Consider the following 14104-nt stretch of genomic DNA (forward strand, 5'->3'; position numbering starts at 1 on the left):
CTATTCCAGTAAACTTATCCCTGACAAGAACATGGAAACGACTAAACCGGAAGGACTTCCGTTTCGGACCGTTTAGGTCTTCCGTTTCTTAGCGTCAGTCATCAACTTAAACTTACGTTTAAAACATCTAATAAAACATCTAATAAATAAATAAATTCACTGAATGCAACTATATATAGTTAACATGGCATTTTAGAGTTATTTGGCTTCACATATTGGTAATCAAGTCAGAAAAAACTTAGATAACCATGCAAGGTAAATATAGATAAACAGTATTTTGTACTTCTAGATGCTTCCATAAAACACATCTGTGATCTAGTTAAAACGCAAGTAAAGCCTGGTTTCATTGGCGACGCAAGCACAAGCGTAAGCACGAGAAGAGGAAAAAAATTGACCCTTTTGCTTGTGTTTGACGCAAGCACAAGCACAAGGATCAAAATGCATTGCGTTTGTGCTTATGCTTGCGTCGAAGCCGTTTTTACGGTGAAATAAAAGCTGTTATCTTGCGCTTGTCCTTGCGTCGCTAGTGAAAACCAGGCTTAAGCTATTGTAACAAACTTACCCATATTCACGGAGATTGGACGGGTTTATAACGGTTTGTTTTGTTTCCCTCAAGCATAAAATAAAGCAGATAATGAAGAACACTTCGTTGGTAAACATGACGAAGCGAAGTCACATCTCGTCAATACATACACACTCTAGCAGCCTAGTGACCCTGAGCATCATTTCGGTTCTCTTCAAACTGATAAACATTATCAGTTAAATTCTACAGACTATTGTTTCTTTAAAGTGACGCGATTGGTCAACGCCGGTCGCGTGTTTTTAAATGACATTGATTGTAATGTCAATGTTTATTTTGGGTGTTTATTCAGACACTGGATTTAATTCAATAACTTAATCTAAATGGTAAATTGAAAAAGAAAACAATCGTTTCAGTGCTTTTCTATCTTACATGTCTGCTGGCGTTGCAGCAATCTAAGTTCGTAACTAAATTCTATTGCAGCTTTTAATTTAGTTTAGTAACTCAAAAATCACGAAAGTTTCCACTTACGAGGGGTCAAATAGCAGGTGCAAATATACATTCGCACCGTCACGTTTTCCCAATATTTGGGGAATGTGTAGCGGGAAAATGTAAAGGTAAAGTAAAGTATCTTTTACGGCTCGATACGGCGTCCCAAAAAAAAGACGAGGAACTAATTAACAATTATTCTTTGAAATCGAGGTGAATAGTGATGTTTTAGTATATACACACGAAGTGATCTCAACAACAAGCGATCTCAAAGTTTTCAGAAGGAAACCATTTAAAGTCGATTTAATTGACCTCTCAATTCATGCGTGGAAAACGTACATATAAGCGGCACTAACCGACATGCGCGAAACAGTTTACAGAATCTTCAAACATGGCAAATCTAGTTAATCTTCGATAAAATCCTCGTCACAATCTAGCAAAATGGTCCTTTAACACCACTTAAGCCTGCAATCTGATCAAAAACCTGCTTGCAAAACATTTTAACCGTTGAATCAAAGCTTTTGAAGTTCACTTGAATTGAAAATTGAAAGAGCAGTTGGCAAAGGATCCACCTGAAAGTTTGGATTATAAGCTTACTGAATGTCTGCAGAACTGTGGTGAAAACTGGATGTTTTCTTGCACAAAGACTTTTTCCTGAATATTTGTGGAGGATCTTGGTTGAATAACACTTGATGTTGCTGCCGATAAATCCACGGTATTCATTTCTGCCGATGCCGAGCGAAGAGCGACTTGACGGTAAGCAATTGTTTATCGTTTTAGTACTCGAGTTGTGTGGACATTGTGCTTCAAATTGTGAAATATGTAGTCTTCTCTTACTTTGAAAACCATCAGGCCAAATTTCTTAGCCTTTTTTTGTTTTTTCTGGTTCAGCATCTTCTTGTATTCTTAGTTTTTGCGATTCAGAAACGCCGGCGAAACGCGAGTTTACGCCGGCCATTTTGTTTCATTTTGGATCAAGCATTATTCACTCCGTAGAGAGTGAATAATGCTCATTAGCCCGAGATAGCGAACCAATCAGATTGCTTGAAACACTAAGATCACTGAGTGTGTATATACTAATTGAAGTTGTAAAGAACAAAGATGTCTTCATGTTGACCCAGCAGATATTGCAATTGAGCGAGCTCATCGTCTAGAGCTAAAGAAACCTTCTTTACCAACAGAAAGAATTAATTTGCCGTTCTGCAATCGCACTGAAGGGAACGGACTTTGGTCTAGGTGAGCAGTTTCAAAAAGAAATACATGAACGTCGCAAGACACTGTACCCAATTTCAAGAAAGCTGAGCAAGAGGGCAAGATTAGTTTAAGACAAACTGTATATAAATGGAACAGATTGCCCTTGCTGCCGAAGGTTCGACCCATATGTCATAATAAATTAAGTATAATTTCATCCATATGAACAATGGTTAATTTCCCACGTAGGGGCCAAACCACCCCCCAAATGTTTCATGAAACCTAATTTTGGTTATTTTCAACATTAATTTACTAAACTTGTGGTGTTAGCTCAAATTGATGTCCACTTCATTTTAAGCTGAAGAATTTCTCAAAATTTCACAAAGTGACATCACAAAGGATGACGTCACAAAAACCAGTAAAGTAAAATTTTGAATTATTATTTAAAAAGTGTCTCATCTGGAAGTGGGTATCAAGGGGAGTAAAACACTGAAAACCGTTCATCGCTGCGATTTTTTGTTCCCGAATTATGGCCAGTTAAAAACAGATCAGTGTTCCCCCCGGAACTATAGGTTTCCATACTTTCTTTGTAAAAGTTATGTCCTTGGTATTTTTTTGTCAGTTTTTTTCCAGCTGAGCTGGTATTTTGGTAAAAGAGACTTCTTACTGTCCCTAAAAATCGTATGGTTTTAGTTTTTCCACTTTTGCCTCCAGGACAATAATATGGCAAAGGAATTATTGGTCACGTGACCTTTTATTACGTCACAAATCTGCTTTTATGCTTCCAGGAATTACAAAAAATATTTTTTTCATAATTTTCTTTTCCCTTCTACTTTCTGCATTTAATACAACCAATGTGTAATGTTAATTGCACTACTATTAAGAAAAAAGGCAGTCAAATTTAGCTTTATTACCGAAGGGGGGAGGTCCCATTTATTGACTTAAAATTTTTCCAACTTTAAAATGTCATATCTCACCCAGTATTTGCCGCATGTACATACTGTTTTCGGTTTTCAACTTCTCTTGATGCGCTCTATCTTAAACAGTAGAAAAATTGAAACAATTCCAAACTTTAATTTTAAGAAAATATTACGTCATCAGTTATGACGTCATATAGTGACAAGTTCGACAAACAAGTCTTTCAAAATGATTGGCATGTTGTCTTATATTAACCTACCAAGTTTCGCAAGCATGCGATCAACATCAACAAAGTTATTAAAAATCTCACCAAATACCCAATTTTAGATGAAACATTTGGGGGGTGGTTTGGCCCCTACGTGTCCAGTTACTTTCGATCTTCAACATAACTACCTCCAATGCTTGCTCAACATGTAATCGTCAAATTCTAGGCAGCAATGAATTAGAATGTAAAAGCTGCTAGCTGTGCTAGTTGTTATTATTTGAATACGATTGTCTTCGCTTTAATAGCTGAAGATCAAATGTCAAACTTAGACAAGAGCTCATTTACATGTCACTTTTCAGTGTTTAGAAGCAAATTTACCATTCCGTTCGAGCCTAACGCTCAGAAGAAGATTCCTGGGCTATTTATAGCACGAAAACAAAAATACTCTTGAGTTTGTTTTCTTGCTTTCAACTTATTTTATGTCACTCTGAAATATCCCGGGAGAGAATGACAAATGAATGAGGTGGTGATCTCATGGTTAATCATCGGTTGACAAAAGATAGAAAAAAAAAACTAGAAAAGTGAGCTCACTTTTCTTGTTTTTATTTTTTACTTTCTCTTGGTTCGCGTTTATATCGGGAGGTTCGAGAAATCTAAAATAATAATAAATTGGAAATATAAAATTTCCCAGCACTCAAGAAATAGTTTCATTGCTCTTCCATCTTACATGGCCGCTAACATTGGAGCGATCTAAAGGCATACTGAGGGATAGCCTGCGTTGCAGACGAACAAAGCCCCACTATACCGGGGTTTTGTTTGTCTGCAACGCAGGCTAACTGAGGGACAGACCATTATTTTGTGAAAGGGGGATCAAAATTGTTTCAAGACAAACAATTTTTCTAGGGTCTTTGTCTGTGTAAACAATTTTTTCCGGCTGCATCTTCCTGCAGGCAATGTTTTCTGATGCCTGCAATCAATTAATTTGGCCTTTTTTCTCCTTGCAAACAATATTTTTGAGGGTTTTTAATTTTAAAATAATCTTCGAATCAACATTCAGACTGTCCTGTCACAAATTCAGATTCGATGTTTTACAGAGGCTTTTTACTGGAAGACCTTGAAATGATGATACCATTCAAAACCTCGAAAAACATGGCGGCGTGAATTTTACCAAGTTAGGGAATGTTTAGTCGTCATCAAATATTCTATGGCATCTTTTTAACGTTATGTGTCACTGGTGACTACTCGTAATTAGAAGTAATAAGCCAAGATACTGGAAAGCGGCCGTTACCAAGAGCAAGCAATGATAGCAAATTTTATATCTGCAAAACGTTTGTTTTGTTCGCCATTTTGTTTGCTGTGCTAAGCGGCCGCCCGTTCCAAGGCAAACGAAAATTGGTTCCCGAAATCGGGAGTATCGAGAAAAATGAGGGTTTAAAGAAATCGGGATTCTACTGTACAAGTATCACGAATCGGAGCACGGTGCATGCCAGTTCCCCAACCCCCTTCCCCGGATTGTTCCAATGTATCGATGTCCCCCAACAGGAACATTCATCCCCAACTCCCTGGCCCTTAGGCAAGCTTGCATGTAAGAGTACGTCTCTGTAATTTTACCGCCGCTTTCTCGAAGCAATTTTCATTTCCCCTGGAGGTTCAAGAAATCGGGATTATACTGTACATTTGCCGTTATTATTAACATCGGTCTTCCGAACTACAGTATTTTGCTTCGTAATTCTTTTTTAAAGTTCAATAAAGCCGTTTCGACTGTAGCTTAGCAAATTTACAGGTCATAGTCTGCATGGTTTCCTGTTAACATTCGCCATGGCGAGTTGCGCATATTTATTTGACAAGTAACAAAAATTTTCATGTAAGTTGCAAGAATATACAATTCGTGACTAATCTTACAGTTGTAAGTGTTTCTCTAAGCTTTGCGATAAAATAATTATATATCTTGTGTTGCCTAACACATGGAATTTGGCTCTTGGCATAATGAAGTTACAGTTACAGTTTAATACAGCCCAAGCAAATATTTAAAAATCAGTGTAACTTAAGCTTTGCAAAAATCTAACTAAACCAAAATTGAAATGATCCGTTCTCAATAAGAATCTATGTATTCCACTTTCAAAGGCCGTTCATTAATATATATTTTAGAATGGATACTGTACCTTAACTTAGGTAAACGTTGATTGCGAATGAATCAATTCAAGCGAAGAACCATCATGGTCCCTCATTCGCTAACCTAATGCTTTATATTTTGCTTTTGCGAGGGTTTTGTTCAGTTTTATTTTCGCATATCGATAATTACACCAAAAAAGAAAGGTTTTTCATATGCATGGTTCATTTCTGTATTAATAGCATTTATATAATGCCTTCTCATTGCTACTAAGTAAAGTAGGAAGGTTCAAACAGATACCGTGTCAACATTCACTGGCAACGGATGTAATAACCCAGTCAAGTTTAGCTCCTAGCAATTTCAATGATATAAATTGTTCAGAGAGCTATTACTGCTGAATCCAAGCGTAAAGGTTTTTGTCTTATCTCACGATTTGCCTTGGTTATAGGAATTGCGAGAATCACACGTCGACGAAACTTACGAGAAATCATGGCATACAGGATAGGGTTAAGAAAGAAAGAGGTTTTGGCAAAGACACTACATGCGCTGGTGGCTATAGGGTTTAAATAACCCCTTACAATTAAAAGCAAAGACACTATGGCATACGGAGACCACGACAGCATAAAAGTGGCTATGACAATTAAAAAGTACATGGCGGACTCTCGATGTTTTTTCGTAAGAGCCTGTGTCATTGTCATTGCTAAGCCACCCATCTGGGAAGTGTTGCCGACAATTTGTTTGGAAACTTGGTAGATCTTGTAGTAGCAAAACGAGATCACGGCCATGGGTAAAAAGTAGCAAGCGATAAATATGACTACGAAATATGCCCTATCGCCTGGACTAGATGATTTCCATTTTATTGAGCAGGTTTCGTTGGTCCCTTCTAGGCCATATCTCGACCACCCCATCAAAGGTGGCGCGCTGAAGACCAAAGAGTACATCCAAGAGGCCAAGATTATCATCAGCACTTTCTTTTTGTTAAAATAGGACTCTCTGGAAAGAGATCTTGTGATAGTCAAGTACTTTCCTACTGAAATAGCAGCCAAGTGTGTGATGGAGACGAGTGCGAGCAGAAATATCATGAAGGCATGAGCCTGACATCCAGCCATGCCAAGCGGCCATTCCTTCTTGAAGTGAATGGCCATGGAAAATGGAACTGCTACAGCACAGGAAAGAAAATCACTCACCGAGATACTGAGAATGAGATAACTCGACGCTGAGAGGTAACGAATGTTCTTACAAATTGTAAGAATTACTAATCCGTTCAGTAAAATTCCAAAGAAGCATACAATGAACTTAATAACTGCAAATATTATGCTCCAGCTGCCAACCGCGTCCATGTTTCATCTATATAAATCCATCAACCTCTGTTTAGGTTATATTTTGTTAAATCTGTGCTTGTTCGATTACAAAAGGCTCTCTTTCAGTCTTTTTTGTCTGTTTCTGTCTTTTTTTTTTTTGCAATCAAGGAAACGGAAAGCCGGCTGTTTTGCACGGTAGCTCTTTTTTAACCATTAAGACAGAGTTATGGTTCCGCTCAATGGTAAAACACCCACGCATCAAGGCGTGTGTTCTAATGCCATAATTCATACAATAATAAACGGGAATGTGATAGAATAGGAAGTTTTTTACACATGCCGGATCAGTACCTTTTAAATTTCTTCTTGAATAGCCTGTAAAGACGGAAGCGACAAGTTTTGTTAATCACACCCTCAGGAAAGCTTTCGCACTCTTTTCTAAAACCCAACTTTTAAATTTTGCATTTAATTAAACTCAAAATTTAAGAAAGCGACAAAGAATTTATTAATATCATATATGTTTTCAATTTTTACACCATAATGGACAGAACATTACTGATTTTAATCTTCCCTCTTAGCACACTGCTAAGAAAATTATACTCAGTGATTGTCACCCTTTGTTGTCGTCTCATATTTGTAGTTAGCGTTGCAGGTAGCACTTTATTAACCATAAATCCTAGTGAAGATATCCACGTATTCGAAGATGTCAGGCAACTTATTTTTACTTATTTTTGAGGGAATTAATTTTCGCGACTTTCGGCATTGCAGTTACATACACAAAATTACGGTGTAAACTTCAAGGAAAATGACCCTTTAATAATCCTAAACATCACATAAACTTCATTCCCTTTTGCATAGAGTTGAATAGACGGGTAGATTTTCTTTTATTGTCCTCCTTTGGCAAGGCCTCTAATTTATTCAAGGGGTAGGGGATTTATAAGACTAGACAACTAACAGATTCTTAAATAAATACTCAATAGATTCTGTCAATTGACTTGAGTGAGTGTAGAGTGTGAAGAACGTAGACTAAATAACGCTCATTTTCCGTTTCTTGTTGCTTGCTACATATCTAAGACTGAAAACAAAGCAAAAATAAAAGAGCAATTCAGTGCTGCAAAATTACCAAGATACGGCCTAAATAATCAATTTTAAACATTTAGTACCGTAAACGATTGATGTATCGAAATTAATCTAGATACCTAATGGTTTTAAGCGTTTAAAACGTGCCACCTTTGGCCATGGACCAAAAATAACAAGCAAAAAAATATACAACGGCCATGATACTTTGTGTTGTTGACTGGCAGAGATGACACCCGGCACTGTCGTTTTAACGCATATTTTCCATTTGTCCAGTTTTGGTGCTTTTACAAAGCCACTGTTCGCTTACCAACAGACATGCAGTGATATCTGGTTCCTTAAAATGGCGTCAGTTTTTTGGTCCATTTAAGTGTTATGTTTAGCCTAGATTTCAAACGAGTCCTGTCAAGTTGGCGTTGCCATTTATGGAGGTATACTGAAGCTTTGGAGTTTCACTATGAACACCCACGTGAGTAGGATGAAAATGTTCAATTTGTCGAATAATCTTGTTACGATACTATTTGATGCAACTGAACCTCCCATATCATATCCTACCACGCCATGCACTTTGCTTCTCAGCGGAATTAACGAGGCTGGGTTTTTTGAGCGTGCTGCATGCATTGGTAATCCGTCAACTTGGGGCGCTTTCCCTTTGTCAGAACAAATCAGCCACGCTGATAGTTTTGAATGTAAAAATAGTCCTTTTCCACAAGACTTACCACACAAATCCACCTGTATTGATTACTGATTTGATAGGACAAATCTGAATAAAAGCGAAATTCTGTTCTAGAATATATCGGTCTTGCCAGCCAGTATTGACAAAAGGAAAGCGCTGGTGTTCCTAGAAAACGCCGGTGAAAAAAAAAAAAAATCAGGAACAGGCTTCGCATAGAAAAAGAAAAGGAATATGCCGAAAAGAGGAATTATATTATTCTACATAAGTTCTGTAGCTGCTATTTTACTAACCGAATCATTGAGTTTTCTCGTGCTCAATGGAAAGTGGATTGCTCCTTTAATGAATAAAAATATTTTACAATCAGAAGTTGTCACTGTGAACATGTTTAGAAGAGGCTTGACAAATATTCGATTTTGTTGACGATTTAAAGGCATTTTGGCCAATTGTTAAGCTGTGCTTTCATAAATTATGTGTCTAACTATCGCTCTGACACATTTCAATAGTTTGATATGAATAAATTTTTCTATTACTGTAGATAGCAACATTAAAAACAATTTTGAATAATAATGTGCATTTTAGCAACCTGATGGCGTATTTGCTATTAAGTTATTCATCGTTTGGTAATAAACAATAGATAAAATGGAATGATGGAAACGGGTTATCTATGTATTTTTGGAAATTAAAATTGATTATGTTATAATTACCTCCAACCCAACAAAACAACGGAAGTCACGTTCGTAATTATTGGACACCTGCTCGTGACAGAAGCCAAAACAACAAACGTTGCAAAATAAAATAAAACAGAGCATAATAAACCAAGAAAGGACTCTTGAGGTTTCTTTTCTTTGCGTCTCGATGTACAAACAATAAGCATCTCTCATAATTTTATTCATTTTATGTAAAATCAGTTGCTTTGATATTTCTTAAGCCCTGGCTAAACGATAAAACATTTTCGTCTAACATCATTTTGGAAGAGCATGTTTGACCGTTTAGCCGCCTCTCTCAACATTGTATTAAATGAAATGGTTTCCCATATTTGATCTGTATCAAACATTTTTATCCAACATTTTATTTCTCGAGCAAATGTTTCGATCGTTTAGCTACCTCTGCAAACAAAGCAAGCCCAAGCGGGAAAAAGCAGCCAATCAGAAACTGAATCTATGTGACGTTTTAGCAGTAAAGTAAAACGCACAAAGCGCTATGTAGACTCACTTACTTCCATGTTTGATCAAACATTGTTTGCTCGTTTAGCCACTCCATGTTGTGCGCGACAAACACGATGTTGGACAAGAAATTTTGATCGTTTAGTCAGGGCTTTAGAGAAAATGATGCAGGAGGAGCCGAAGCAGGAGGAGCAGCCACCGCGAACGTCGCCACCGCCACCTCCGCTGCAGCAGTAGGAAAAACAGAGGCAACAGCAGCAGCAAGTGGTTGCGTCTTTATTTTCAGTTCGGATGAGCAAATTTTCAGAGATATTTCTTCTCTTTCGAAAAAAATATTTTTTCATATTTGATTCTACAATATAAGCAGTAAATGAATAACGAGTTTCATACTACACTAGCAAATTTTCCGATTTTCGTTGGATAACATATTTTTTTAATTGGTAAAAATAAAGAATTCAATTAAGAAAGTTTTAAACTCTGAGCCAATTTGGAGACGACTTTCTGCTATCAAACGTTTGCTTCCATTTTGTTACAGAAGGTATGTTTCAGTCAAACAATCAACAGTGAATAGCCAAAGACTCGAAAATGAAGATACAAACCATTTCCAACTGCAACGTTTAAAACGAATAAAAATTAATAATTATGTTCTCCCGCAAATTGAAAGGCAACAAAGTGTTACCTTATCGCCTTGAAGAAAACATTTCCACTATTATTTTGAAAGAAATTCTTTATTTTTTTTACATACAACAGATGATTTTTTTGGCAAAGAAAATGTTGTTTTTTCAACGCCAAAACTTTCGCCTATTTCCAGATGGCCCACTTTTTTGTCGCTTTTAGTGCTTCTGTCCTTTTCGCCCTTATTCAGGGGTTGGTGCATAGTTCAATTGCAAGTTATGCTTTTAGTTAAAGGTTTGACACCCACGCTAAATTTAATCAATTTAATCGCTTTAAACCGGTTACATTATCATGTGATGTAACTTAACTTCCCACATAATATCTTACCACGCAGTACACTTGGGGAACGACGGTTTCTTAAACTGGTGTTTGAATTTTTCAATTTAGCCTATGTCTGAGTTCTTTTAAAACGAAGAAGAAGATGAGACCACATACAATATGGGAATTATTCCGAAGAAAGAAATTGTTATGATTATCTTTGTTTCTTTGCAGTCATATACTATTTACAACACCAGTTTGTGTTATTTAAGACTCCCCTGATTTAAACTTATGATTATATAAAATAATAAATATGTTTTTCACAACAGGACTGACACACTCAGCTGATTTTCTTTTTTGCTAAGATTCACGCGCGGGTGGAAGAGTCAGAACCCACAAAATTAGACATTTTAATATCGTGGCCCGGCTTTTACAGTTATTTTACTGATCAAAGGCCGAGCCCGAAACGTTTGGTTGTTTTAGTAAAGTTGGCGCTATACTGTACAACTCTTAACTGGTTATCAAGTGCCACGTAGCCAAGAAAGTTTTACCGTAAATTACGCCCATGTCAGTGGCCATGTGTATATGCAAGATCAAGAACAGTGAAATCCCAAAATGTGAAGGAATATCGGCGATGTAGAGTAAAAATAGAACTCGATGACGAATGATTAAACTACGACAATCGGCTTCGTAACCTATCTTGAGGAAGCTTTCACCGGCGCGAGGGTTCAGTTACTTTGAATCTTGTTCTAAACTTGCTTTCTTTCCTTTTGTATATATTTTTTTAAATTATTAACTTGTGTCACAGTTACTACCTCCAATTGTAAGGTATTTAAAAGTTGTTTAATATTTTAAAAGCTATTTGATTTGATACAACCTAGATAGGCCCTTAAATGGTACAAAGAGCATTGGTAAGAAATTAAAAGTTCTTCGCTTGTAATTAATTCACTCTGAGACAGCGTATAAAAGTGGCAGAAAGGCATCCTACACGTGACTTAAAGCAACGATAAGAGTTTTACACGTGACAAGGAGAGAGAGTTTATGTTTATTTTTGAGAGATTGCCCACGAGGAATATAGTAAAGTATTTGTGGAATTTTAATTTTTTGTGTATGTGCAAAAATTTAATTTTTTTTATATATTTTTTTTTGTTGTGTGCTCAAAAAAATTTCGTCTATTAAATGACACCGCCAATGAAGAAAACACGTTTCGTCCGATCTAAATTAAACTGAGTATAACATATTTGAAAGGGGCATTGAAAAAGACTTGTCGTTCTTACCACACAGTTAGGAAGTATTGAAAACAACATTCGATATTGCCCTCCCTGTTGACTTCCTGTGAAGGAGGAAAATGTGTTTGATTATTCTTTTTATTATCTGTTCAATGTTGCGTCACTTTGTATTTTCAATGATTGCAAACTCCCACATTAAGAGTGCAAAAAAAAAAAAAACGTTTTATAGACCTTCCTTGCAGGTTTTAAGGAATCGTCCGGGCCGCAACCAGACCTTTGCGAGGTAGACGAGGCAAGATATTGCTAGGGGGTTCTGGGGGCATGCCCTCCAGACAATTTTGAAATCTAGAAGCGCTGAAACTCTTAGATATTTCGCGAGAAAAAACAATCTTGTTCAACTGGGGATTATTTTCCCAACAAAATATATATTTTTTAATTTTGGGTAAAAATCTAGACGAGGCAAGTGCCTCGCCTTGCCTCTTGCTAGTTACGGCCTTGAACATCACATAAACTTGACCGAAAAAGTTGGTTAAGAGTTTCGTGGCTGATGGCTAGGTGTGTTCCAACTATCGTTAGTTGCCTTAGCGTTTGTATATTGGACCAAGACTTTCGCTGAATCTTTTTTTGTCTTGCTTAGGGTTTGTTGGAAAGTTGAATTTTCACATTTCTGAACTTCTATTGATCATTTTTTTTTGTTTTCACAAACTTTATTCATGAACTTCAAAATGCAGATTAAAGTGATGTTGTGTATTTCTGTCCATTTTCCTTTTTAAGGAGGATATCATACAACCGACAGAATGAAATCAATGGCTGCGTTTATTTTTTATATCATGCGGCCTTACAAACGATTATTTTACCCGTGCACCTGTGTGCGATTATGGAGTAAAGGGTGTCAACGATACCATTCAATGATGATAAGCAGCTTGCGTGTGCTGTTCAAAGAACCAATGTTCTAACCATTTTCCTTTTCATAGAGGATTACATATAAGCATCAGAATGAAATAAATTGCTGCGCATATATTTTTATATAATACAGCCTTGCAAACGATTATTTAACGTTACACTTGTATGCGTTATGGAGTAAAGGGTGTCAACGACACCGTTCAATGTTAAGCAACTTGCGTGTGCTGTTCAGAGAGCCATGCAATGCTCTATCCATTTTCCTTCTTATAGAGGATTACATAAAAGCTGAAGACTTAAATAAATGGCTGAATACATTTTTTATACCATTCGGCCCTACAAACGATTATATACCGTCGCACCCGTGTGCATTATGGTGTCAAGACTGTCAGCGACACCGTTCAATGTAAAGCAGCAGGCGTGTTCTGTTCAGAGAGCCAAGGTTCGTGAAACAGAAGGTAAAACAGCTGGTCTTACAGCTCTGTTTGGTCTGGTTACTGGAACTGAAAGAATCAAACGTCGTCGAAACTTGCGATGAAAAATTGCATACAGAATTGGATCAAGGAAAAACGAAATCTTGGCAAGCACACTACATGCACTGGTAGCTACAGGGTTAACCTTTCTTCCTAGAACTAAAAGGAAAGACACTACAGCATAAGGAGACCACGGGATTACAAAACCGGCTATAATAGCTAAAAAGTAAAATGCTGATTTGTGATGCTTCTTCAACAAAGCGTGTGTCACAGTCATTGCTAAACCAGCCCTGTGGGTAGTGTTGAAAACGATCTGTTTAGAAACTTGATGGATCTTGTAATAGCAGAAAGTGATCACAGCTAAGGGTAAAAGGAAGCAAGTGAAAATTACAACTCCAAAGTATGCCTGATCGCTTGGAACAGATGATTCCCATTTAACTGAGCAGGTTGCATTTGTTCCTTCTAGGCCATATCTTGACCACCCGACCAAAGGTGCCACGCTGAAGCCAAACGAATAAATCCAAGAGACCAAGATTATCAACAGTACTCCTTTTTTGTTGAAATAAGAATCTCTTGAAAGAGATCTGGTGATAGTCAAGTACTTTCCCGCTGAAATGGCGGCCAAGTGAGTGATGGAAACGAGAGCGAGAAGGAATATCAAGAAGGCATGTGCCTTGCATCCAGCAATACCGAACGGCCATTCCTTCTTAAAGTGCTTTGCAACCGATAGTGGAATAGCTATCGCACAAGAAAGAAAATCACTCACCGCGATACTGAAAATTAGATATGTCGGTGCTGAAATGCGACGATGGATATTTCTACAAATTGTAAAGATCACAATTCCATTAAATGTGATTCCTAAGAAGCTCACCAGCAATTCAATTATTACAAACATCGTGTTCCATTTTTCAATGGATTCCAT

At 37.1% G+C, this 14104-nt stretch overlaps 3 protein-coding genes across 5 annotated transcripts in view; all 3 read right to left on the reverse strand.

Moving 5' to 3' along the window:
- The window catches only part of LOC144654269 (uncharacterized), an 82199-nt gene extending 81484 nt beyond the window's left edge, over nucleotides 1–715 (reverse strand). For all 3 annotated transcript variants that reach the window (XR_013570889.1, XM_078514353.1, XM_078514352.1), the window contains exon 1: nucleotides 563–715. Coding sequence is in view for 2 of the 3 variants with exons in the window: in XM_078514353.1 (XP_078370479.1) it covers nucleotides 563–660 (98 nt within the window). In the remaining variant the exon portion in view is untranslated. The remainder of the gene's footprint in view (nucleotides 1–562) is intronic.
- Nucleotides 716–5810: 5095 nt separating this feature from the next.
- LOC144655092 (melanopsin-B-like) lies at nucleotides 5811–6773 on the reverse strand. The gene has a single exon (XM_078515310.1). The coding sequence runs from the start codon at nucleotides 6771–6773 to the stop codon at nucleotides 5811–5813; it is 963 nt and encodes a 320-aa protein (XP_078371436.1).
- Nucleotides 6774–13138: 6365 nt separating this feature from the next.
- Nucleotides 13139–14104, reverse strand: LOC144654389 (melanopsin-A-like). The gene has a single exon (XM_078514529.1). It carries the CDS (start codon nucleotides 14102–14104, stop codon nucleotides 13139–13141), a length of 966 nt encoding a protein of 321 aa, XP_078370655.1.

This window comes from Oculina patagonica, chromosome 5 (assembly GCF_052425735.1).
Source record: "Oculina patagonica isolate OP01 chromosome 5, crgOcupat, whole genome shotgun sequence".
NCBI lineage: Eukaryota > Metazoa > Cnidaria > Anthozoa > Scleractinia > Oculinidae > Oculina > Oculina patagonica.

Bases quoted from the DNA above. Each gene is read 5' to 3' on its own strand.
- LOC144654389 (XM_078514529.1), bottom strand. From the start codon at position 14,104: ATGGAATCCATTGAAAAATGGAACACGATGTTTGTAATAATTGAATTG.
- LOC144655092 (XM_078515310.1), bottom strand. From the start codon at position 6,773: ATGGACGCGGTTGGCAGCTGGAGCATAATATTTGCAGTTATTAAGTTC.